The sequence below is a fragment of the Corythoichthys intestinalis genome, chromosome 2 (genome assembly GCF_030265065.1).
Source record: "Corythoichthys intestinalis isolate RoL2023-P3 chromosome 2, ASM3026506v1, whole genome shotgun sequence".
Taxonomy (NCBI): Eukaryota; Metazoa; Chordata; class Actinopteri; order Syngnathiformes; family Syngnathidae; genus Corythoichthys; species Corythoichthys intestinalis.
In genome coordinates, this window is record NC_080396.1 from 25504517 (window position 1) to 25529718 (window position 25202).

General features: G+C 38.6%; 1 protein-coding gene across 7 annotated transcripts in view; it reads right to left on the bottom strand.

Annotated features, from left to right (window-relative positions):
• Positions 1-25202, bottom strand: part of LOC130930964 (receptor tyrosine-protein kinase erbB-4-like) — a 428601-nt gene that overhangs the window by 189663 nt on the left and 213736 nt on the right. For all 7 annotated transcript variants that reach the window (XM_057859366.1, XM_057859391.1, XM_057859374.1 and 4 more), the window contains exon 4: positions 13-147. In XM_057859366.1, the coding sequence (XP_057715349.1) occupies positions 13-147 (135 nt within the window). The remainder of the gene's footprint in view (positions 1-12; positions 148-25202) is intronic.

Sequence of the window (25202 nt, forward strand, 5' to 3'; positions counted from 1 at the left end):
TACGATACTCACATCCCAGGTTGCTGTTGTTAGATGGGACCACCAGTAGCTCCGCCTGGGGGTTCTTGATGATGTCACGCCAATGGATTGTGTCCGCGTGGCACAGGAATTTGTTCTGGTCAACGTAAACACCACCATTCAAGACCTCTGCAAGGAGAAAAGAGCAAGAGAGAGAACTGAGCACAAACCGATGAATGTATAAGAGTTGTACAAGATGAAAGGAAATCAATAGATCAAGGTTAACCACAATAATCTCAGAGTGCCAGCATATAGCGCTCACCAAAGCGCGTTTTAGCGTGAAGATAAATGCTATTGACAGAGCAATTCAATACCACAGTGATTTCATAAGTCCTCCCCAAAAATAATTGTACTGTGGAAATGCACACAAACTCACCCAGGGTAATATTACTTTTAGGATTTTCTTTTTAAAATTATTATCCATTTCATTTATCTTTCTTTATCTGAGAGATAATGTTATGTACTGAAATTATAAATCTCACTTTCAAGAATGTCAAGGCTGATAGCTATATTTGTAAAGGTATAGATAGAACCAGCATTTCACAGTGAAATGACACAGAGATACGTAATATCTGAACGTGTCAGTTAAAGAATGAGCAGCAAATCTAATAGAGGCTATCAAAGTAATGCATCTGCAATACAACCAATAATGTTTAGTGTCAGGCGATTGTAACTATTTTCTAAAATGATGTAGCAGTATATTAAATCACTTTCCTTTTCTCTCTCTTTTGTTTTTTTTTTTTAAACCAATATTTACTTCAGATCCTGAGACAAGAAATAAGCCACTGAAAAACAATAATAAAAAAAGGTAATTAAATTGAGTGTTTGCACACATGCCCCCACACACACACACAAAAAAAACACACAATTATTTTTACATGTTAAAACTGTTTGGGTTAATGATCTTTAGAAAAATCGGTAACCTTTTTTTGAATAGTTTGTATGAAAATAATATAATAATAATAATATGAAAATAATGACAATGTCATTAAATTGTCATAATCATGACACAACACCTGCCATAGTGTCATAATCATGACACGACACCTGCACTAGCGTCATGATCATGACATGACACCTGCCTTAGGCTAGGTTCATACTATAGGTCTTAATGCACAAATCCGATTTTTTGTCATATCTGTTTTTTTTTGGTGTGCCCGTTCAGACTACCTTTGTCCATTGAGACCATTCAAGTATTACGCATGTGCACTAATTCGCAGTCCGACACGCGCTGAGCAAGAAGACTGGCATGCGCAGAAGCAATCAAAATGACCACACATGCTGGCTGTCATCCGTCAATCCAGGGAGACCATATTTTGCTTTTCAAAAAGAGGACACAAATAACAGACATAAATAATCTCCGTTTAGGTTCATATTCAAAGTTTATATGGATCGATAGCATGCATGCACTGTCCGTGGACGTCACACACACATACGGGCAGTTTGCCCCGACTCTCGACCGTGTAAGCAATGTTGAAATATTGCTCATATAGGGCAGAGAGAAAACCGATCATTCTCAGGCTTATCCTCAACCCATTTTTATTCTTTTATGACTGTTGTCCCCAAAAGCAGTGTTCAATGCAAGGTAGGCGCTAATAACGCACAGCTGCACCGCTACCGTAGCGTCTCTCTCGCTCTTTGATGACGTAATTGCTGCATGAATTCCGATTTGGGAGACTTGACAGTACAGACCGCCGCGACATTCTGGAAAAATGTGGCCCAGATCGGATTTGAACCACATACGAAAGTGACCCAGATCGGATTTGAAATGGTCCAGTTCTATGCGACATGTCCCGTTCAGATCATCAAGTTAATGCCTCACTCGAGTCGAAAAAGTCGGATGTGTGCATTAAGACCTGCAGTTTGAGAGTGATGGTTATAAGAGCATTCAAATATATTAATATTTTTATTCGGGAAATGCATATGAAGTACCGTATCTGCCCGAGTTAATGCCTCACTCGAGTCGGAAAAACACAAAAAAATCGGATTCATGCATTAAGAACTGTAGTATGAATGTAGCTTAAATGTCATAATCATGACATCATTTACATGAAACCTGCAATGAACATGAATGAATGTTTATGACAGATGTCATTAAGTATCATAACCAGGGGTGAAAGTGGCTTGAATTTCTTGCCGGAACTCCCCGACATGAAGGTCGCCACGGAGCCAGAATTATTTATTTATTTATTTATTTATTCTTTCTTTCTTTTTTTATGTGTGTGTGTGTGTGTGGGGGGGGGGGGGGTGTCAAACCTCGTAAACTACTGAAATGCAAAGAAAACTGTTTTAACACAGTTATTTCTATAACACATACAAAAACTGATTTTCATTCAAGATTTTATTTTTTCAATGATTTGCAAAATAAGAGTTAACAAAAACAGCTATAACTTCCAGCTTATTTTCCCTCATTTCCTCACATTCTAAATGCCAAATCTCATAGTTTAACTACTTAATAACATAGGATGTATATTAAAATTGAAGTTAATGTAAACATTTACTTTTCTTTTCCCTTTTTTCCCCTTTTTTTTAAAAAAAAAATAAAGATATAAGTAACATACATTCAGAAAAATAAGTACAAATGACTTATATTATGCAGAGTGAAATGGAATATATTTTGAAGATCGCGCATTGACTTTTTTAAATCATAAGGAAATGAATAAGTAGCCGAACATAAATAAACAAATTTAAGTCCAAAGTGCACATTGACAGCTAAGATGTTCTGAACCTCTCCATCAGAGCAAATAAAACTAAATTTGATAAATAAGACTCCTCAAGTCTTTCGTTGCTCTTAAGTTTTGTTCCAATTTATGTTGCATTGCCCTTTTTTTTGTCGTATCAATTCAACAACCTCTTTTTTTCTTTGCTGTTCCAGAAAACATGCACATTTGAACCAATCAGAGCTAATTATGAATCCGATAACCGCAGCAGCTGGGAAAACCTCCATGCCATTCGTGGAACAAAATAAGTAATAAATATTGGTGGAAACAGATTACGCTCCACAAGCACTTTATTATGCTTGTTGTTAACACTTGTGTATGTAAATCTGATGTTGGTAGATTGTTTTCTTTTTGGAGATGAAATGCATGTGTGGCAGCTTAGCATTTTTTTTTTTTAACATAGCGTTTTGACAGTTGCCGTCATATTTTCGGAATCAAAGCACCGTTTACCGGAACAGCAGTCCGGCCCTGAATCTTATACCGGAACTGCATTCTCGCCCTGAATCTTATACCGGAACTGTGTTCCTGAACGTTCTGGCCCACTTTCACCCCTGATCATGACCCTTACAATTATTTGAGACAATGTTAACTTTAGGGTGACATAATTTACTGAATGACACTTAATGACACCTGTCATAAACATACGATCATATTTATCACAGGTGTCATGACACTGTCATAAAAAGCCTTCAATTAAACTACCTCAAAAATGACTCCTCTCTTGCATCATCATGTGCTACTAATTTCATTTCAATTATAATGTTGAGTTTGTAAATCAAACTCAAGGGAACTAGCCGATTAGACAATGTAGAGAAAAGTTTTTGAAGCAAGATAACACTTGGTTGATCGCACACAGTGTACAACTGTAATACTAATATTACCGTCTTAAGCTGATACACTGTCAAAAACGGTAACTGTATATCAAGCTCAGCAAGTTCTACCTAGTACCTACCGCTGGTGAAAAGACCATGAGTTTAGGCCCCCCCCAAAAAAGCACCCACCAAAGTCAAGATGAGCAATTAGAATCACATCTCTACCTCCATGACAGATGTAAATAAGGGCAAATTTTATTTATTTTAATTTCAAAAGATGTCTGTGGGTATCAGTAAAATGCCAGCTGGCACTGTAAAAAAAAGAGCAATTTTTGTGTTAAATATGACTGACTCTTTTATCTCTTTTAATTGGAGCACACACTCAACATTTATAATTCTGATTTAATTAGAGCTGTCAAACTTATGGCATTAACGAGCGGTAATTATTTTTTAAAATTAATCACGTTAAAATATTTGACGCAATTAACGCATGGACGGAAAGACCCGATCAAGCATTGCCTCAAACAGTTTACAATGACACCTTTTTAGCACATTGAGACCGAAAAGGCAGAGAAATGCGAGTGGACACTGGCGTTCATTAGACCGCATCTTTTATTGGCTTAAGCAGCCACTACTAACAGTCATGGTTGCCCAACTTCCCATCATGCATTTGGACAGAGCAGAAGACATTCTTTTTCTTAATTCGCCTAGTTGAACACAACGCAGAACATACTGTATACCATTTTCAGCCACCACTGACAGTCATGGTTGCCCAAATTCCCATCATGCATTTGGGCCGAACAGTTAAGTTGCTACAGTATCATTTAGTGAAAGCACAACAAAAATAAAGATTCATGTCTCTCAAAAAAATAATGTTCACAAAAAGAAAAGCGCTCAATGCAATGAGAACTTGCATTCCCAATCAAATAGCTATGCAAAATACACATAAACGTTAATAATGTTAATGCTATCTTGTGGATTTATTGTTATAATAAACAAATACAGTACTTATGTATAGTATGTTGAATGTTTATGTCCGTCTTGTGTCTTCTCTTTCCATTCCAACAATAATTTACAGAAAAATATGGCATATTTTAGAGATGGTTTGAATTGCGATTAATGACAATTAATTTTTAAGCTATGATTAACACAATTAAAAATTTTAATTTTTTTGACAGCCCTAGATTTAATATATAGCCACATTAAGGGAATCCAAAAGGAGAGGTTTAAAGGCTACACTGCTACTGGAATTTCTTTCAATCCTTTCTAAGATTTATACAGGAACGTTTGTTGCTCAACAGCAGAAAAAATGCAAAAAGTACTAGTACAAACATTTATTAAGAGCGCTCACGCTCTTGACCTGCTCCACCAGAATACAATGAAAGCTGAAATGTACTGGGACTGAAATAGTTGCAAGGCATGCCTCTTGCTTGATAACAAAACTGATTCTGTTGGATAGCCACCTTCCTTAATAGATGCATGTGCATGGAGTATGGTAATGAATCCTAATCCCTCTCCTTGTTACTATTACAGATTTTTGAGCGCGATGAAATGATGCTTTAGTAATCCCTTCCCCTCGTCGCAAGCGGTGACCCGTATGAGAAGGAGAAACAACATCAGTGTCCTTCTCAGACTGTTGTTTAACCTAGTTTAGGGATTTAGATTCAATCACTTCTCATCCTCCTCTTCTAGAATATGAAATACTGTCAGATTCTACACCTCCACACACACACGCACAGACATATACGTACGTGTGCTGTGCAACAACGTCCAGCTAAATGAAATTTCATATAAAATGTAACAATGTGCTTTAGATTAGAGCTAGATTATCTGCCTGGTATTATCTCCCTCGGCTGATTATTAACACCATTGAGTTGGGAGAGTGACACACACACAGGAAGCTAATCATCACCATCTGACATCATGATTAAGGAAGTGGGCCTTAGTGAAGGCACGGACATTTATTCAAAGCCTTCTTAGAGGTGACATGTCGCTCCGTCTGCCCGCTGAACGGCCCACAGCCTCGGCCTCGTGTAATCATGTTCCCGTCACAATGGACAATTTATCAGGGGGGTGTTTTACATTCATGGACGAGGGGAGGGAGGGGAAAAAAACCCACACACTTGCTGAGCGTTATTTTAATCAGGGGCACATTGTTGGCATGCTGTAATGATGGTCATATTTATCATAAAAAAGTAGCTACAGTAGAGATGTAGACAGGATGGAGTTGTTAGGCTACGCATTGGCCAGAGGAAGAGTACATTGTGTGGATTTTTTCACTTTCATTGGGGGCAGGGAGTCATCGTACAATGTCCTGGGATTGCATAAGATATGTATTCACATATTCTAAAAAAACAGTAAATGGTAAGGCAGTCAAACTTTGAAGAAAAAGAAAATTAATAAACTTTGGACTAATTTGACCATTAGACAACATTCCCAGAAAAATGGCAATCCAATTGTAACATTTCATCTCATTATTACTTAGAACAGTGTATTGATCATCAATGACATTACAAATATCTTTCAGCTCATCACCCAAAAAATGTCCCATAAAGTGACTAAAATGGTTAATTATAACAAACTGTTAAGTGGAAAAGCATTCAATTGTTCTAGCCAGCAACTTTATGTCACTGGCAAAGATGAATAAGGGAGCATTAATTAGTAAATCAATAATCGTTTTCCAATTTCCCACCGCACATCTGATGATCCCTCACCCACAGTGCATGGGGATTACTGGCTTAGATTCTGGCAGACCAGCAGCCCCCCACTGCACTTTCCATGCCTGCCTGCAGGGCTTCGATCTTCCCATCAGGCTGGGAGATCTAAACCCAGCCACCCGCTTGCTGTGTCGAGATTCGTCACCCCCCACATTACTACACCTTCCAATCGTCAACTCATCGTCGTTTTGTGATTCACAAGGCGACCATAAAACACACGGACTGGCGTGGAAGATGGGTGTGCACAGACAGGGAACACTGATATGAAACGCGGTGGAGGTAAAAAATGGCCAGGGAAGACATTATTGCTCAAACACTGAAAATCAATTCTGATAAGAAATTGTGTGTAAAGTAATAAACCTTCACCGCAAAGAATTTTTTTACGAGTGCTTTTGTGAGGGTGAGGTCAGTGCAAGGAAGGTCTGTGGAGTTGTAAATGTATCCTCTACTTTTATATTTTGCAGATACTGTAAATGGTAGGGGAAAAAAGCTGCACATATGAATCAATTGTTGCTATGTCAACGTTGGACTTTTTGAAAGGCACAGTAAAACAAGGTCTATTTTTTCAGCTGCTAGTTTGTTTTGAATGTTTTGGAAAAACTTGACGTGTTTATAAACAATGCTCATGCTCTCCCTGTTTCCGCACATGTCCACTCAAAGCCACGCAAAATGCACCGCATCAAAACGTGATGTTGCTCTCTCTTATTATTGGTCACAAAGGGATGTGCCATTAGGGATTTGTGGTCCCGTAATAAAAAACAAATCATTTCGGGCCCAATAAAATCAATGCCACGAATTGAAAATGCTATTTTCTAGGGCTCATAATAGTGATGGGAATCAAGATTTCACAGCAATGTAGTAGCCTCTGGTAACAAGATTGTTAACAGTAAGGTTTTGCAGTACTGCCTAGTGAGTGCTAAGCCATTTACTGTTTTTGCTGTTAAACACAGTGACATGCGGTCAGGGGAGGCAGGTGAGGCAGAGCCTCACCTGTCATCATGACAAAAAAAATAATTATAGCATCAAATTTATATTAATATTTGTCCATTGTTCTTTATGCATGACTCATTTCAAACATTTTTTGTAGTCAAAATTGCTGAATTTGCCTATTTCCTGTTCAAATAACGAAATGAAACGAGAGGTGCGGCAGCAACGAGTAAAGCCTCACCTCTGATTGCGCAATCCATAACAAACTGGGTTGATATATGGAATTGGAGCGCGTTGGTTGCCGTACATCTGCATATCGCCATTATAATGTTTCCAGATACGTTTATTTGACCTGATTTTCCACAGTCTGGCTAATGTCTTTAACCCTTAAATTTTAATGTTTGTTAGCGACATATTTAGTTTTGCTGATGGGAAATAAAACCGCAGTGAAAAGGCACAGGTTGCGGCAGATAGTACTCTGCCGCACTGAAAGGGGGCATACGTGAAACTGGACTTTCCGTCAAAAGTGGACGCGATTAACAACACCGGAGCTAAAAGGTTTGCTTCAAACTACGGGACAGAAGATAACTTGCGCTTTTCAAACGGACTGGTACACCCGAAAAGACTGGCTATGTGGCTGTCCTTCGAAAAATCGCCTTTGCTGCTTTCCCTGCCTTTTCTTCTCAACTTGTGCCAATGTCTGGACTAACATGAGATATTGTGACATTAAAAAACTACCACGAAGCCTCAGCAAACATGAGAGCTCGACCACTCACATTTAAAGCCTGATTGCTTTAAAAACTTTTGGAAGCTCAAGGATCGATTTGGCTTTGACGAACAGCTGAAGCTCAACGGTAGCATCCACAATTCCAAGGTAAAGGAAAACCGAAAGAGTTTGAAAGACCTCATGATTGCAACCTGCATCCTAGCTAAACAGGAGTTAACATTTCGTGGTAACGATGAGCGTGTAAGCTCTTCTAAACGTGGCATATATGTAGAACGATTACATGGTTTTGCTAAGAAAGATGAAAGGTTAGCTAGACATTTGGACACATCCACTGTGTTTTCTGGCTTGTCAAATAGAACACAGAACGATCTAATTGAAGCGATCCTCTCCATTGAGGCGGAGAGATTTTTTAAAGTAAAGGAAAATAAGGAGGACTTTTACAAAAAGGGCGTAGGTTTGCATAGGGACGGTAAGGACATAACACTACCAACTTTTCAGGATGCTAAAATTGTCCCCACCAACTTTTAAGCAACCTTACCTTTTTTGCATGATATAATGTTCAGTTATATAGAGAATTTAGATCTTTCAATAGTTCCATATGTTGTAAGGATAGAATTGACCCTACAATTATTAAGTGAATTATTTTCATTATGTTTATGTTTGCTAATAAAAACCAGACTTTTATTCAGGAAGTTTTCAAAATGTTTCTTTATTATTTTTTGAAAACAAAGGTTTGAATCGAACAGTGTATCATCTGAACCAATGCATGTTAAAGTTATTATCAGTAGATAAGGATTTATTTTGCATTGATCATTTTTGCCTATTAATTAATTAGGTTCATATACAGTACATGAGAAATGTGGCCCTTTGCCCCCTTCATCCAATCTGTTTGGTCTTATTAATGTCCCGTCCCCAGGAAAAAGTGTACCTACATGCAGGTTATGCTGTTATATTGTCCATACGAATGTTGACACCAAACCTATGCCCTTCCAAAGTAACGGCGGTTTTTGTGGTGAAGGACAGGCGCAAGACCACAAACAGTTTTCATTTCAATCTTATAAAAAAAAAAAAAAAAAAAAAAAAAAAAAGAGCTTAGACTAAGAAAAATACAATAGAATATTTAAAAACTAAATTTTGGACTTAAATAAAATATTCTTTGTTTTTCTTTTCACACTTTTTGTTTAGCAATCTGTAATAAATTGATTAAAGTATCAGAATTAAAAGTTTTAAAAACAACTGACTATTTCACTAAAGGTCAGAATTGAATTCTGTGGTTTTGTACACCACTCTTTACTCTCATCTATGTTGCATGAATTATAGAATTGTGACGGCCAACACATTGAGGGTGTAGAGCAAATGCATGTTATTTTCTTACTTTTACGTATCGATAATATGTACCGTGTGTGCGTGTTTTGTGAAGAATGCTGATGAGATATATGAAATAACCAGTAGCCAATTGAATAAGCTACCCTTTTTGGTTTATATATTTGGAAATCTGACACTAAAGGAGTCAGTGCCTCACCAACCATGAACCTCACCGCACGTCACTGATCAGTACAAAGTGATGTTGCAAGATTTAGCATGTACCATATAATGGTGCAAATGCAAAACGTGTTAAACCTATATAAATCTTTTAAAAATGACAACACAACAAAGTTTATTCAATTTCATAGCATCAGCAAAGAAGTCGTTAAATTTATGTTTCAAAGACTTGAGAGAAGTGGCACTTTACCTTCATGTGAATGCCTTCATTTTTGACAACCTTTTAGCCAATTACATACTTGTTGTAAATCACTAGCAGCAACCTGAAAAGGTTCACAAATTCCCATAGTTTAAACCATGACTATGCACAAATTATCATCCTGAAGCAGTTTATCATATTAAAGATATTTTACAGTGCATCACAAAAGTGAGTACACCCCTCACATTTCTGCAGACGCAGTGGGGCAAATAAGTATTTAGTCATCCACCAATTGTGCAGGTTTTCCTACTTGAAAAGATTAGAGAGGCCTGTAATTGTCAACATGGGTAAGCCTCAACCATGAGAGACAGAGTGTGAAAAAAAAGAAAATCCCATTGTTTGATTTTTAAAGAATTTTTTTCCAAATTAGAGTGGAAAATAAGTATTTGGTCACCTACAAACAAGCAAGATTTCTGGCTGTCAAAGAGGTCTAACTTCTAATGAGGCTCCACTCGTTAACTTTATTAATGGCACCTGTTTTAACTCATTATCGGTATAAAAGACACCTGTCCACAATCTCAATCAGTCACACTCCAAACTCCACTATGGCCAAGACCAAAGAGCTGTCGAAGAACACCAGAGACAAATTTGTAGACCTGCACCAGGCTGGGAAGACTGAATCTGCAATAGGTAAAACGCTTGGTGTAAAGAAATCAACTGTGGGAGCAATTATTAGAAAATGGAATACACACAAGACCACTGATAATCTCCCTCGATCTGGGGCACATAGGGGACCTCGTGAATGACCTACAGAGAGCTGGGACCACAGTAACAAAGGCTACTATCAGTAATACAATGCGCCGCCAGGGACTCAAATCCTGCACTGCCAGACGTGTCCCCCTGCTGAAGAAAGTACATGTCCAGGCCCGTCTGTGGTGCGCTAGAGAGCATTTGGATGATCCAGAAGAGGACTGGGAGAATGTGTTATGGTCAGATGAAACCAAAATAGAACTTTTTGGTAGAAACACAGGTTCTCGTGTTTGGAAGAGAAAGAATACTGAATTGCATCCGAAGAACACCATACCCACTGTGAAGCATGGGGGTGGAAACATCATGCTTTGGGGCTGTTTTTCTGCAAAGGGACCAGGACGACTGATCTGTGTAAAGGAAAGAATTAATGGGGCCATGTATCGAGAGATTTTGAGTGAAAATCTCCTTTCATCAGCAAGGGCATTGAAGATGAGACTTGGCTGGGTCTTTCAGCATGACAATGATCCCAAACACACAGCCAGGGCAACAAAGGAGTGGCTTTGTAAGAAGCATTTCAAGGTCCTGGAGTGGCCTAGCCAGTCTCCAGATCTCAACCCCATCGAAAATCCGTGGAGGGAGTTGACAGTCCGTGTTGCCCAACGACAGCCCCAAAACATCACTGCTCTAGAGGAGATCTGGATGGAGGAATGGGCCAAAATACCAGCAACAGTGTGTGAAAAGCTTGTGAAGAGTTACAGAAAACGTTTGGCCTCCGTTATTGCCAACAAAGGGTACATAACAAAGTATTGAGATGAACTTTTGGTATTGACCAAATACTTATTTTCCACTATGATTTGCAAATAAATTCTTTAAAAATCAAACAATGTGGTTTTCAGTTTTTTTTTTTTCCCCACATTCTGTCTCTCATGGATGAGGTTTACCCATGTTGACGATTACAGGCCTCTCTAATATTTTCAAGTGGGAGAAGTTGCACAATTACTGGTTGACTAAATACTTATTTGCCCCACTGTATAAGCTGCACACAGACTACTTTTCATTGTGTCAAAGTGTCATTTTGTCAGTGTTGTCCCATAAAAAGATATACTTAAATATCTGCAGAAATGCGAGGGGTGTATTCACTTTTGTGATACACTGTAACATTACTCTAAAAAATATTAGCATGTTTTAGGCAAATAGCTAAATTCCATGGAAACAAGCCTGATGGTTGAATTCGCAAAAACAGAATTGCTTCGAAGTGGATCTTCATGAAATAAAAATGACAAAATACATTACCCTAGTATCATGGCTAAAATAGGTATGTCACAACACTATTTCGGGGTACAGTTATAGAATATGATATCAAGAATGTAGTTACAACCTTCTCTACCAAACTCTACTCACTTGACAATTATGCTCATTTTACTCTCATTCAGTGGAGCAAAGAGCCACTATTCTGAATGTTTTGTGGGCGATGATGGAGCCGGCAGCAGACAGTAACCATGATGCTCTGCAGGGAGCTTGCTGATGAGCTTTCATCAGTGCTGCTAGCCACTTGTCCCACATCTCTGCCTCGGCCTAATTATGCTGATGAATAAAGCCGTGATAGTGATCTGTCCTCGACTGATGAGTCTACATTTTTACATTTGCCGCCACTGTCTTAAAGTATGTGACATGCAGTTGAGTGGCCGAGGAAGAATTTTGGTGAATTTTGTGCAGAAAAGGAAAGTTAACCATCTTTTCTTTTTCTTTCTCTTTTGAGAAATTACGCAAGCAAAAAGAAGTGCAACTTCTGCAAAATCTGCAAAAAAATAATGTTACTTATAATTACGGTGACCCTGAATTGCGAAACACAACAGCAAATAGAAACACCAAGCGGCAAATTCAAAAACACAACGGCAAATGAAAAAACACAACGGGAAATCAATATATCATATGCATGTCCCGAATAAAAAAATTCATTTATATGAATAAATTTCATATTGTAGCATCACTACTAATTATTAATGTAATTATTGATGGTATCCAAATTGAAAACGTAGATGTCATTTTGGGTGTCACAATTGACAGTAAACGGACATGGAAACCCCACATCAGACATATAAAAACAAACATTTCCAAGAGTCTCTCAATTATAAATAAAGCTAAACAACTTCTTGACAACAACGCACTCCACACTTTATACTGCTCTTTGGTTCTCCCATATTTCTCATATTGTGTTGAAGTCTGGGGAAACACCTGTCAGAGAACGATAAATACTTTAGTCACCTTACAGAAACGGGCCGTGTGGATCATTCAGAAGGTCGGGTTTCTGGAGCGCACACATAATTTGTTTATTTACTCAAAGCTGCTAAAATTTAACAATCTTGTAAAGTATAATACCTCAATAATCCTCTATAAAGCACACAACAAATTATTACCAATTAAATTGCAAAACTTTTTTAAAATGAAAGACAACTCATAACTTAAGAGGATATGGAGACTTCAGAATACCGAAAATTCGAACAACTCGTAAAAGTTTTTGTGTGTCTGTTTGTGGAGTGAAACTTTGGAATAATCTGGGAATGCAACACATGCCAAACTATCCACAGATTTAAACTGTTATACAAACTTATGGTCTTGTCACAGTATACTCATATAAGGTCTTAATTCCATCAATAAGTTGTCTTGGTATGAGTGCTGGTTGTTTCTTCCCATTGCTGGTATAGTTATTTTTGCCATTTATAATTTGTTTGTCCTGTGTGTGTGGCCTTTACCATTGCTGGTATTAGGGTTGTTCCGATCATGTTTTTTTTGCTCCCGATACGATCCCGATCGTTTTAGTTTGAGTATCTGCCGATCCCGATATTTCCCGATCCTATTGCTTTTTTTTTGCTCCCGATTCAATTCCAATCATTCCCGATAATTTTTCCCGATCATATACATTTTGGCAATGCATTAAGAAAAAAAAATGAATAAAACTCGGACGAATATATACATTCAACATACAGTACACAAGTACTGTATTTGTTTATTATGACAATAAATCCTCAAGATGGCATTTACATTTTTAACATTCTTTCTGTGAGAGGGATCCACGGATAGAAAGACTTGTGACTTTGTATATTGTGACTAAATATTGCCATCTAGTGTATTTGTTGAGCTTTCGGTAAATGATACTGTAGCCATGCCCCAATGCATGATGGGAAGTGGAACCATGACTGTGCGTAGTGCTACCAATTGATATATCCTCTCTGCGTTGGGAAATAAAATAAGGTGTTAAGAAAAAGATCAATTGCTACCTTGCTTCCCCACATTGCGTCCCATGATATTTCTAATCGTAGGGAGGGGGATTGTAAGGCTTTAGCCAATTAAAATAAGCCTCCAAAGGCTGACAAAATTCACTCTACTCATTGTACGCTGCCTTTTATCTCTCTAAATAGGTAAAATGGCGCCATTATAGATTGAGCTCGCCAATGCGTGAGTGGGTCATGCATTAATCGCATTACATGTTGTAACGTGATACATTTAAAAAAAAAACTTATTACTGCCGTTATCGGGATAAATTTGATAACCCTACCTTAAGCCTAAACTAAAGACTCTGGATGAGTGTAACATATTATGTCTGTAACGTTAAATACAATTAGAAAACGATTTAATTAAAAAATATACTGTATATATATTAAAAAAAAGGCATGGCCGATATTTTTTTGCCGATTCTGATACTTTGAAAATGATGCGATTGATCGGCCGATCGATCGGGACATCTCTAGTTGGTATGGTTTTACTTTCTTTAACCATGTTGGTATGAAATTGCTTTTGGTGTGGGTGTTACCTGTGGTAACTTCATCACAACGGACAAAATTTGTTACAATGTATACGTACAAAACTGAACTAATTTTTGGTTGCCTACATTTTTGGAAGGAAGTAGCAAGAGTTTTTTTTTTTTTTAATTAGATGAGAATAGGGGCGGGATTAAATACATTTTCTTCTTCCCACTCCTTTTCAGGCATGTAGTTGATGTTACAATGTTACTTAGTTTTGCTGCTCTTGTTTCTTATATGATTATATGAGCTGTATATATTTGCTGTCTTGACAAGGAAAATCATGCCCTGAAATTAACGAATGAAATGAAAATGAAATGAAATCACTAGGTGTACTGCCGGTAACACGATGGTGTGTCAGCGCGACTTTCCTTTTTGAGCGTTCGATGTGGCAACGCAACGCTCCCATCGGTTGGATTTGCAGGCACAAAGACTTTTGGGTTAATTGACACCACGATTGTAAATAGCAATGAATAACAGCGGGAATATGCTTCCCTAAATTAAACAAAAGAGTCAAGCTCACTTTTCACACCTACTTTTTTTACACTGCGCTCACCCATGTCATGCAATCAACAGTTATTTACAACCAATGGGAGCGTCTTGTTGCCACATCGAACGCACCAATAGGAAAGTCGCGCTGACACATCATCAAAGCACCAGCAGTCTTCTTAGGCTAGGTTCATACCGCAGACCTTAATGCACAATTCTGTTTTTTTTACATATCTAATTTTTTGGCATGCCTGTTCAGACTGCTTTTGTCCATTGAGCCTGTTCAAGTATTACGCATGCGCACTAATTTGCAGTCCGAAACACACTAAACAAACTGGCCCGCTTGCGCAGAGGCATCAAACCAAACGACTATAGGCTACATGCTGGCTCTACATCATTCTAGGTTGATCATATTTTGATTTCCAAAAAGCTGACACATAAAACAGACATAAATAATCCCTGTTTAGTCTGATATTCAAAGTTTATATGGATTGACAGAACGCATGCACTGACCGTAGATGTGTGCCTGCATGACGTACACACATACGATCAGTTTTCCCCGACTCTCTGTCAGTTAAGCAATATTGGAATATTGCTTAATTGGAGCACAGAAAGAAAACCGAGGATTTTCAGGCATATCCTTTTTATTTTAATTTTTAGTTTTTGATGACTCTGGTCATGCCTGCCTACTGCCCAAAAGCTGAATTCATGCTAGGCGCTAACACTAATGCACAGATCCATTACTGCCGTAGCTCCCATCCGCTCTCGTTCTTCGTTGATGTAATTGCTGCATGAATTTTGATTTAAGAGACTTGACAGTTCAGACCACAGCCACACTCTGGAAAAATGTGGCCCAGATCAGATTTTAACCACATACGAAAGTGACCAAGATCAGATTTGAAATGGTCCACTTCTATGCGACATGTCCCTTTCAGATCATCAAGTTAATGCCTCACTCGAGTCGAAAAAGTCGGATTTGTGCATTAAGACCTGCAGTATGATAGTGATGATTATGATAGAGCATTCAAATAAATGAATATTTTTATTCGGGACGTGCAGATGAAGTACTTCATATGTATTTATTTGGGACATGCGGATGAAGTATTATAATTTTTGGACTATAAGGCGCACCTGACTATAAGCCGCACCCACCAAATTTGACACAAAAACGGCATTTGTTCACAGATAAGCCGCACTGACTATAAGCCGCAACACTCATCACTGTATTATGGAATATTTACACCAAAAGATAGTAACCGGTAACACTTTATTTGACAGCAGAACCGTAAGACATAAGTCATAAGACCAAATGAACCACCATGAAGCTGTGACCCAATGGGCTGAAAAGCTTCATTGCTTCAAAAAGCTTAATTTGCCCATCACTGCTCCACCTGCTGTCAACACTGTTGTCGTCCAACATGCCTCCTAGCATGCATTGCAGCACTACAGATTTAAATAACAATGAAAATTCATGTTCTATGCAAATTATTTCTTCAGTTACTGTTTCAGTTGTTTCATTTATTGCTAGATATGGTATTTGGTAACTCTTTATTTGAAAGTGGCGCCATAAAACTGTCATTAGAAAATCATAATTATGACATGACACTGTTCTGACAAATAATGAACGCTTATACCAGATGCCATTTAGTGTTATCCGGCAAATTATCTCACTTTTGAATACTTTAAAAGATCCGAGCTGGACATAAATGGAGATAGTGACATAGTTTGACACTTAATGACATCTGTCATAAGCATTCAGTAATGCTTGATAGTGTCATGTCATAATTATGACGGTCATAAGATTTATATGACATATTTGGTAACATTTTATTTGACAGTCGTGCCATAAGACTATCATAATTATGACATGACACTGCCATGAGCATTAATGAATCCTTATGACAGATGTCATTTTGTGTCATCGGCTAATTATCTCACTTTTGAATAGTTTAAAAGATCCGAGCTGGACATAAATGGAGTTAGTGCAATAGTTTGCCGGATGACAATGACATCTGTCATAAGCATACATTAATGCCCTTGATAGTGTTATAATAATGACGGTCTTATGACGACGCTCTCAAATAAAGTGTTACCTATTAACGCAAATAAATCAACAAATAAGCCGTGCTGGACGATAAGCCGCAGGATACTGAGGGAGGGAAAAAAGTAGCGGCTTATAGTCCGGAATTTACAGTACTTCATACGTATGTGCCAAATAAAAATATTCATTTATAGCTGCAGTCATGTTCTCGTCTTTGGTTATGCTCATTTTCAAATACCACACTAGAAGTGGAATAACTTCCTAGTTCATCAGGTAGATTCGTCCAGTCAGCGATGAGTGTTCTTTTTCACTGATACCTACCTTTTCCGGTTCCTTAATGTAATTTAGTTTTTTTGATTTGCATTTGTGTTTTCTGATTTGTCGCTCTTTAATTTGCTGTTGTGTTTCTTGCTATGTTGTTGTGTTTTTTAATTTGCCGTTGTGTTGTTTGATTAGCCGTTGTAATTTTTAATATGCCGTTTTAATTTTTAAAATTTGCCGTTGTGTTTTGCACTTCAGGGCCACCGTCGATAATCATTTTTCCTTTGAAGAACAAGAAGTGCATGAGCATACAGTATTTTGGTTGAATTGGGAAGGCGAAGAAAATTAAATTACCTCTTAAATGCCAATTAATCAAACTTCAAGTGATTTCTGAGATGGTCCCAGGAAAAAAGCTTGTGTTTTTCCCTGCGAAGAAGAGTGCTGCTTTTTTGATGAGTAACAGTGATTTAAAAAACAAAAATAACATGTTTTGACTTTCAGGTAAGCCCCTTTGTGCATATCAAAACAACTATCCATCTGTGAGTCAGTGAAGTAAAGAAAAAAATCAAGCAAAATTTCAAAAACTTTTCTTTGCTAACTTGCCACGCATTGGCTTCATGCTTCTTTAAGGCGCCACGACTGCATGCTGAACTATGAGGAACTTGAGTGGGTTATCACCTTTTTTTTTTTTAAAAGCACATTCAAGTAACAATTTCACCTTGAGTTGATTTGTGAAACCAGTAGACAACTTGCCTAAGTGAAATATGGATGCTGCCATTTTTGAAATTTTCTGCTACGCACTTCCGGTTTAGATGGAACGACATCAAGTGAGGCTGAAGTAAGCAGTGTGTAGACAAAGTTAAACAGCAACATGAAACCATGGGAATCTACGGAATCTCCAAAAATTGGATTCAGCACGACACAGATGAAGTTCTGGGACTTTTTGTGGTGTTGTGGCAGTGTGAACTCCTGGAACCCCCTATATAGTATATGGTTGGTGTGGATTGTTTTGATCACCAAACAGCTACAAAGCGCCAGTGTGGAGGTACTCCGCCATACACCTTAAATCGAAACCAGCAGCATACAATAAGTTAAGGATGTGGCTCGCTGCTTTAAACTTAAAGGATCCCACTAAAAGATTGTATGTTTCTCTTATCACTTTGTTGATCGTTCGTGGACAATATTCTAACAGTCTGTGCAGCCTGTGTTAATATGAGGTGTAGACTTACAGTATAGGCCGGCCACCTGAGGCAAAATTACAAATGACAGTTGCTGAATGCATCAGTACTGCAACGGATTTTGTCGTTACAAGGAAATACGACGAAGTATTTTTCATCTGGTTAGATTATAGTTATGGTATAATGACCTCATCACCCATGTGAATCCCATATAAACACAAGTAGTATGTGTTTCTTTTTTTTGCAGATATTGATCACAATAAAACTTTCGGACAAAATGGTTCAATTTCTTATTTATAACAATTGGTGCTGTTGCAAAACAGGTCAATAAATCACAATTTCTAAAATTATTAGAAAAATATTAACGTAGGTGAAGCATAACTCGAGCCATTCAACCACAACTTTAGGCAGCATGTAATCTCGATATATTTACATCAAAATACAGTAAGTTGTTGTTGAGGCACATCAAGTTGTCGTCCCTTGCCTAACAGCGTTTTCCACCTGTAAAGAAACAAAAAATTTGAACTCAAAACACAGTAATTGAACCATCCTTTACAGACATTACACATACTGATTAGCAGCAGTTGTACAAGCTGGGAGGTTAGCAGGTGTTGCAGCCACAGCTGTAGTTGTAGTAAATAATATTAAACATCACCATAATAACAATCATCATCGTAATAAAAATATCAAAGACAACAAATCGTTTCATGCGCATGATTTTAGCTTTCGTACATTACGAGCACTGAACACATGAAAATGCAGGGATAGGAAGAGCATACCTTCCATAACACAATGGCAGTATGGCTATATGAACACCCAGGACCTGCGACACGAGGGCAGCCTGCAGTCTCGACGTCTTGCACCTCTGTTAACAGCACTCATATTATTGCTTTGTGTTGACATTGTCTTGTCTGCCTGCCATGAACACAAAATTCTTGTGTTCATTTATTAGCACATATATAAATGTGTTGCTGTGCAGGAACTGGATGCCTCAGAATGTTTCAGGGTGCTGGTTGTGTTTCCTTCAGATGCCATTAAATCAATAAAATACAAAAATATTTTGGTTGTGGTGACCATTTCATGTTGTCCTCCAATGTCATGATGATGGCAGATGGATGCGGCATTTCCAAATTGTCTTTTTTGAGGGACTTTGATTAGTGATGCCACTCCAGCTCCATTGTTTTTTGGTTAGAGAACGTGGAAAATGGAAGTCGCGAGCAGAAATGCAGAAGTAAAGCGGAAATACCTAAGAAACTTGTCCATATAGAATATTAAGCTATATATTTCATACACGACTTAATATAAACTTGTATTTGCATCATGGCTGTCTCTAATCCCTGGAAATTTGAATAGGTCTTCTAAGAAACTCCGCCCCTCTTTCTACACTACATCACGCTCTCCGGTTACCTTTCGAATCAGAATGCAGCCTTTTCTAATGAAGCGTGTCGTCTTTTGGAAGGGAAAAGAGGAAACTCTCCTTTGCATCCAAAAATACTATTCTTCAAAATTTCCTGTTTGACGTTTTGGATAATTAGAATTTAAAATTAAAAAATGCTGCTATGTGTTTTTCCTCCGATTAGTAGTTTGCCCAATTGGTAAGTGTTAGCTCAGCTGTAGCATTACATGCAAACTTGTCTTGTGCGAGGCATGGCACACATCAGAGCAGAAGAAGAGCGTGGGGAAAGAGGCGGAGGTACTATGTAGCCTGACATCAAGCGTTTTAGCAGCCCCAACCGGCAGACTGGCGATATTCGACGAATTCTCAAACATTGGTAGGGTGACCAAACATCCTCTTTTGCCCGGACATGTCCACCTTTCACGTTGTGTCCTCGTCATCCGGCCGGGTTTTATAAACTCATGAAAATGTCCGGTTTTTATGATTTTTCACGGGACCCATTTGAAGAGAATCCCTCCGGCCGCTGGGGGGCAGTGCTTACCTGCGTTGACGAGACTACTACTAGTAGATGCGGGAGAATAGTACAGTTAACCCCTTGTATTATGGAGCATTTCCGCCATCTACTGGGTTGACGGTTTGGCAAGAGAACAGGCAGTTACAGACTACAATAGGGAGTAGTTCTAAGAGACATTTATAGTGCTCCGTACACCTTTCTGTAAGTTTATCTCCTGTTAAAGAGCATACGACACAAGAAAAAAAGTCTTAAATGGCATTATTATGTGAATTAGAATCATATTTTGAGACGATTCGACTATATACAACAATTTAGCAAAGCACAGATGACGAGAAATTAGTCTTTTAATCTGCCGGTTAGCCACGCCTACCATTATAGGGCTTTAGCGTACCCAACAGGTGGATGACGTCAGCGGTAGACTGGGCTCATCGATTTTACTATTCAGCCCATTGAGGGGGAATTATTCAGAACGAGGAAAACGAGACGAAGAAAGCCGCAAAATGTCATTGTTTCAGTCTCTCTACTCCAATATTTTTACAGGATATTCTTTTTATCCAAGTATTTTTCCCCAATAGCTATATAAATGGCTTGAGAAGGACCAGTCAGCCCGTTGAGGGGGAACTATTCACAACGAGGAAAACGCGACGAAGAGAGCAGCAAAATGTCATTGTTTCTGTCTCTTTACTTCAATATTTTTACAGGATATTGTTTTTATCCAAGTATTTCTCCAATTGCTAAATAAATGGCATGGTCATGACAAATAACAGTCTTGTGCTGAATGGAATATGAAATAATAAAAATGCATTTATTCAGGACGACATGGCAAAATTACTCCATAATGGTCAAAACTGTCGACTTCACCTTTACTGTCGCACCTCCCGAACGATATTTTATGACACCTAAATCGGACATATGTCATTTCCCTTCCCCGGCTTCAGAGAATGTAAACAAACCAGAAGGCGTGACAGCTAGCCGACATGCTAACCTGAACCGAGTGATGTTTCAAAGTCTTCAAAGCGGAAAATCACACATAACTATCCTGGATTATTTGACATGACGACCCGGTTGTCGATTGTTTTCGCGGATCGGCAAACCGCCCAGCGGAGAGCAATTTACAGTTCGTTCCCCGGAGGAGGGTGGCTGGAGTTGTTGTGCAGCTAACGTGCTGCTGCTAATGAGCATTAGGAGAGCTTTTTACATGCCTATCAATGATCAAACGTGAGTAGTCCTTCATTTAAAGGAAGTTTGTAGTGTTTACTTTGTAATCGCTGTATTCGTATTTGACATAATACAAAACAAGATGTTTACTCCCTTCCTCGTAAGTCCAATGGTCCCACAGTAAATATCCACGGTGAATGGGAACCTTTTGAAACTCCAAAAAGGTGCATACGCCTCTCCCTCATACAGAAGGATTTTTCTGCAGCCGTTTGGCTGGCGTGATGCGAAAAATAAACATATTAATCCGCAAAATCAGCTGAATCCTTCGTCCTCATACACAACAGTACACTGTAGCGTGAAGAGGACGTCTTCTACCGTACACGTCACAGCGCCCTCCTCCTCAATGCAAGACCGAAGCCGGAAGTCACTCATTTTAATGGCGCGGGATTCAAAAAACTAAATAAAAATAGCGATCGCTTCCACACACATCCAAGCGGCCCATATCATTCAGGGGCATAAAATACCGCGTGTATTATGAAATAAACATGCTTTTTCGTGTCACATGCACTTCAATGTCGCTCATGTGTCTTCTGTTTTATATGGGTTATACGTGTACAAAGAGATGCAGTCAGTATATTAGTCTTGTATGAATTGTTCTGCGCTCGTGTATTTGGTTGAATGTTAGTATAATCTCAGTAGGAGCGCCTGCCCAGTTGTTAAGAGTTTTTTACGATAAAAACGTATATAATGGCAAGTATTGACTTCTGTCGGAGCTTTGTACTGGCGTGATCGGTAAAATCCCGTTTCGTGTTGCATCGTTGCGCTGCCGATGATTGTAAACTTTTATGGCAAAGTTTCATTTTGCCTCGTCTCCCGGTACTCGCTAATAGGGTAGCTATCAGTGAGCTAAGCCGTGCTAGGCATTATGGGAAACGCTGTTTTGAACTGCTGCGTTTGGAAACATGCTGGTTGAATTAGGCTCGAGCGTTTACGTCACAGCAGCACGGGATCGTGCGAGATTTGCGACAACGCAGCCATTTCGGAAGCACGTCTGCATCACGGGACATTTAAACTTAACGGCAAATACAATTCAACTACGAGTGCCAAAGATGGAAAAATGTAGGGAAAACTTGCCAGTTCGATACAGAGACAAACTTGTTACCACGGCGAAGGACAGATATGTGAGCAATTTTAAGGATGTGAACAATGTTGACCCTCACGAGCAAGCCGAACACAAATGGAATAAAGATGTCGACAAGCTTCCACCACTACGCTAAATGGACATCATGCTGTATTTAGTGTTTGGTGTATGTTACTACACTCATCAGCAATTCCCAAACTACATATCGCTACAAAGCTACGAACAGTTTTGCTGCGGATGGGTGCAGGATCTGCACATTATGACCATAGCAAACGACAACACCATCTTTCTAGCAAAGGTAGGCAATGTGTGTTTACATTAGTCTGTGACCACGGATGTACACATTTTTTTGTTGCAGAAAATGTAGCCTGTGTACAAATTCTTTGCCACTCTCTCACATCAAAATATTACAGCTTTTTCATTTAGCAACGACAGGAATTATGTGTTATGAAGACAATGCACATGTATGCATGCTAGTTGTTTAGCTGTAGCTATAGCTAACAACAGGCCGACTTAGGGCATAAAGTTACTGAAATTTGCGTAAACAAACGAAATGAACTTACCGGAGTGGAAGTGCATAGAGCAAACTCAGTGTGTAACTGGAGAATCAAACGTTATGCCCTTCCTTCTGATCGAGGCCACCCATGCCATTCTTCGACGTTTGGTAAGTTCAGATATGACTTTTCCCTCGCCTTTTCTCCATGTAGGGATCCGGAAGAAATTCAATGGTGTTCCGTCGAGCTTTACATTCTCCTTTCTATTCGATCGGTTGTTGCAATTCTTTACCGCACAATAATTTCCAACCATTTTTAAAGAGCGACCTGTGTTGAAAAGCCTCACTGTTTATGTTTCTCACTTCCAAAATGGTGATAGCAGCGGAAACCTCGCGAGTGCCACGTCATACGCTCGAGCCTAATAGTTTGTCAGTTTATTTTGGTTATTGTTTGCGTGCAATCTAGAACGTTTAATGAGAACAAAAATTGAGTGGGTATAATTTCTCAACGGCAATTGTCGTGATAGTAATTTAAATGTTTATGTGTTTTTTTTTTTTTTGCGTTTTTATTGTTTGATTATGTTTTAGTAAGAATAAAGCCTGTTAAACAAAAACTTATTTCCATATAGTATATAATATATACTATATGGCAATATATATATATTTTTTAATAAAACTATTTTTTTCTGTCCATACGGAGGAGGCACACTTTAAACATATTAAAGTGATATAGGCATCTTTGAGTGAACATCATGTAAAATTCAAGTATCTCGATGCCGGGCCAAGTGTCCTCTTTTTTGGAAATCAAAATATGGTCACCCTAAACATAGGTAAATGGTTCAGATAACCACTCCGTGTTTTTAACCAGGGAATGACCATATAGCATAATTATAAGTTCAAAAAGTAAAATTTTCATGCTATCTCCCCCTTTAAAAATGCATTCAATTAGGGAAAGAGCTACTTTTTCAGGTAAGATCAGAACCCATCTGAATTGGCAAAAGATCCCTTTCAAATAATGACTTGGCAAATAAGGAGAGCATAAGAATAAGGCACTCAACTTGGAGGAGCATCACTTCATTAATGCCGAATAGAATAAATCCAATAACACAGTCATTCAGTGCAAACAGAACACCACGAACCAATGGGCATCCATCCAACCGTAACTAAGAGCTAGAGGCAGGCAGGGGTACACCCTGGATTGATCACCAGTCAACAGCCGGCATCCATCTTTCTGTTTTTACTTTGAACCTTGCACATGTCTGGCAACACGAGAACAAGATGAATAATACAGCATTTGGTTGTTTTTGCTGTTATAAAAGTCTTTTTCATCCTACGGTTGTAATGATAACTGTGTTGTTATTACGGCAGATGGAAGAAAACTACAGAATATAATACTGATACTAATACTAATAAGAACATGCCATATAATTATAATTTATATTAAATTCAGTCATTTTATTCTATAACATAAAGAAGGCAGATATTCTTTCAACTCTCATTTTATCATTAGACTGTTGACACGTTACGGTGGTCAGTTAGATAATGTATGCCTGTTTAGCTTTTAGAAATAAAAACTCATTTCTGTCATCTGCATTTAACATACACTATTCGAGCAAAAGTTGTGAGTGCAAAACAAGTGGTTCGTCTCTGAGGGAGTGATGTGTGGAACGGCATGAAGCGCTCCACTGTGCGATGCCTCCGAGCATGTTTGCTCAGATGAACACAGAGTGGGGGAAAAAAAGACCTGTTGAGAAGGAAAGCAGATGATGTGAAAATGACTTCTCTGATCTTATGAATCACAGTTTTGACAGCGAACCACACACAAGACGCTAGTAGACGATTCAAAAACTCCAATAAAGGTGACGAATCAGCAAAACAGGACAAGAGCAGACCAGGACCAGATGAACTGTCACTCTTCAGCAACAGCACATTTTCAACTATGAGTAGTGCGTTTTTATAAATGTCGAGAAAACCTTATCTGATCTTCTCTGAGAGAAGGTGGGTCTCTGGAGTCCCATTTCCCCACTTCTCCATTATTAGCTCTGCCAGCCAAAGAGATATTGTGCTCAGTGACAAATGAGAGCGAGTGGCAAGGCACAGACAGAGCGGGGGCGGTCCCTTTCAACATACCCCTTCCGTCCCTCCTCATCCACCAATCCACAGCGCCACCACTACCTTCCGGATAATTGTGTTTTAAACCCCTGATTAAATTTTGCAGTCTCCAATGATATTGTTTTTGCCAGGAATCCTTATGAAAAATGCTTTGTGCTCTGAGGAGTCTGTGTAGGAGGCAGTAGATGATAATTTTTGTACTCGCCAAGCCTTCAACGGACGCTAAATTTCTCCCATCACTCTCACCTCTCTCCACCACCCACTTTT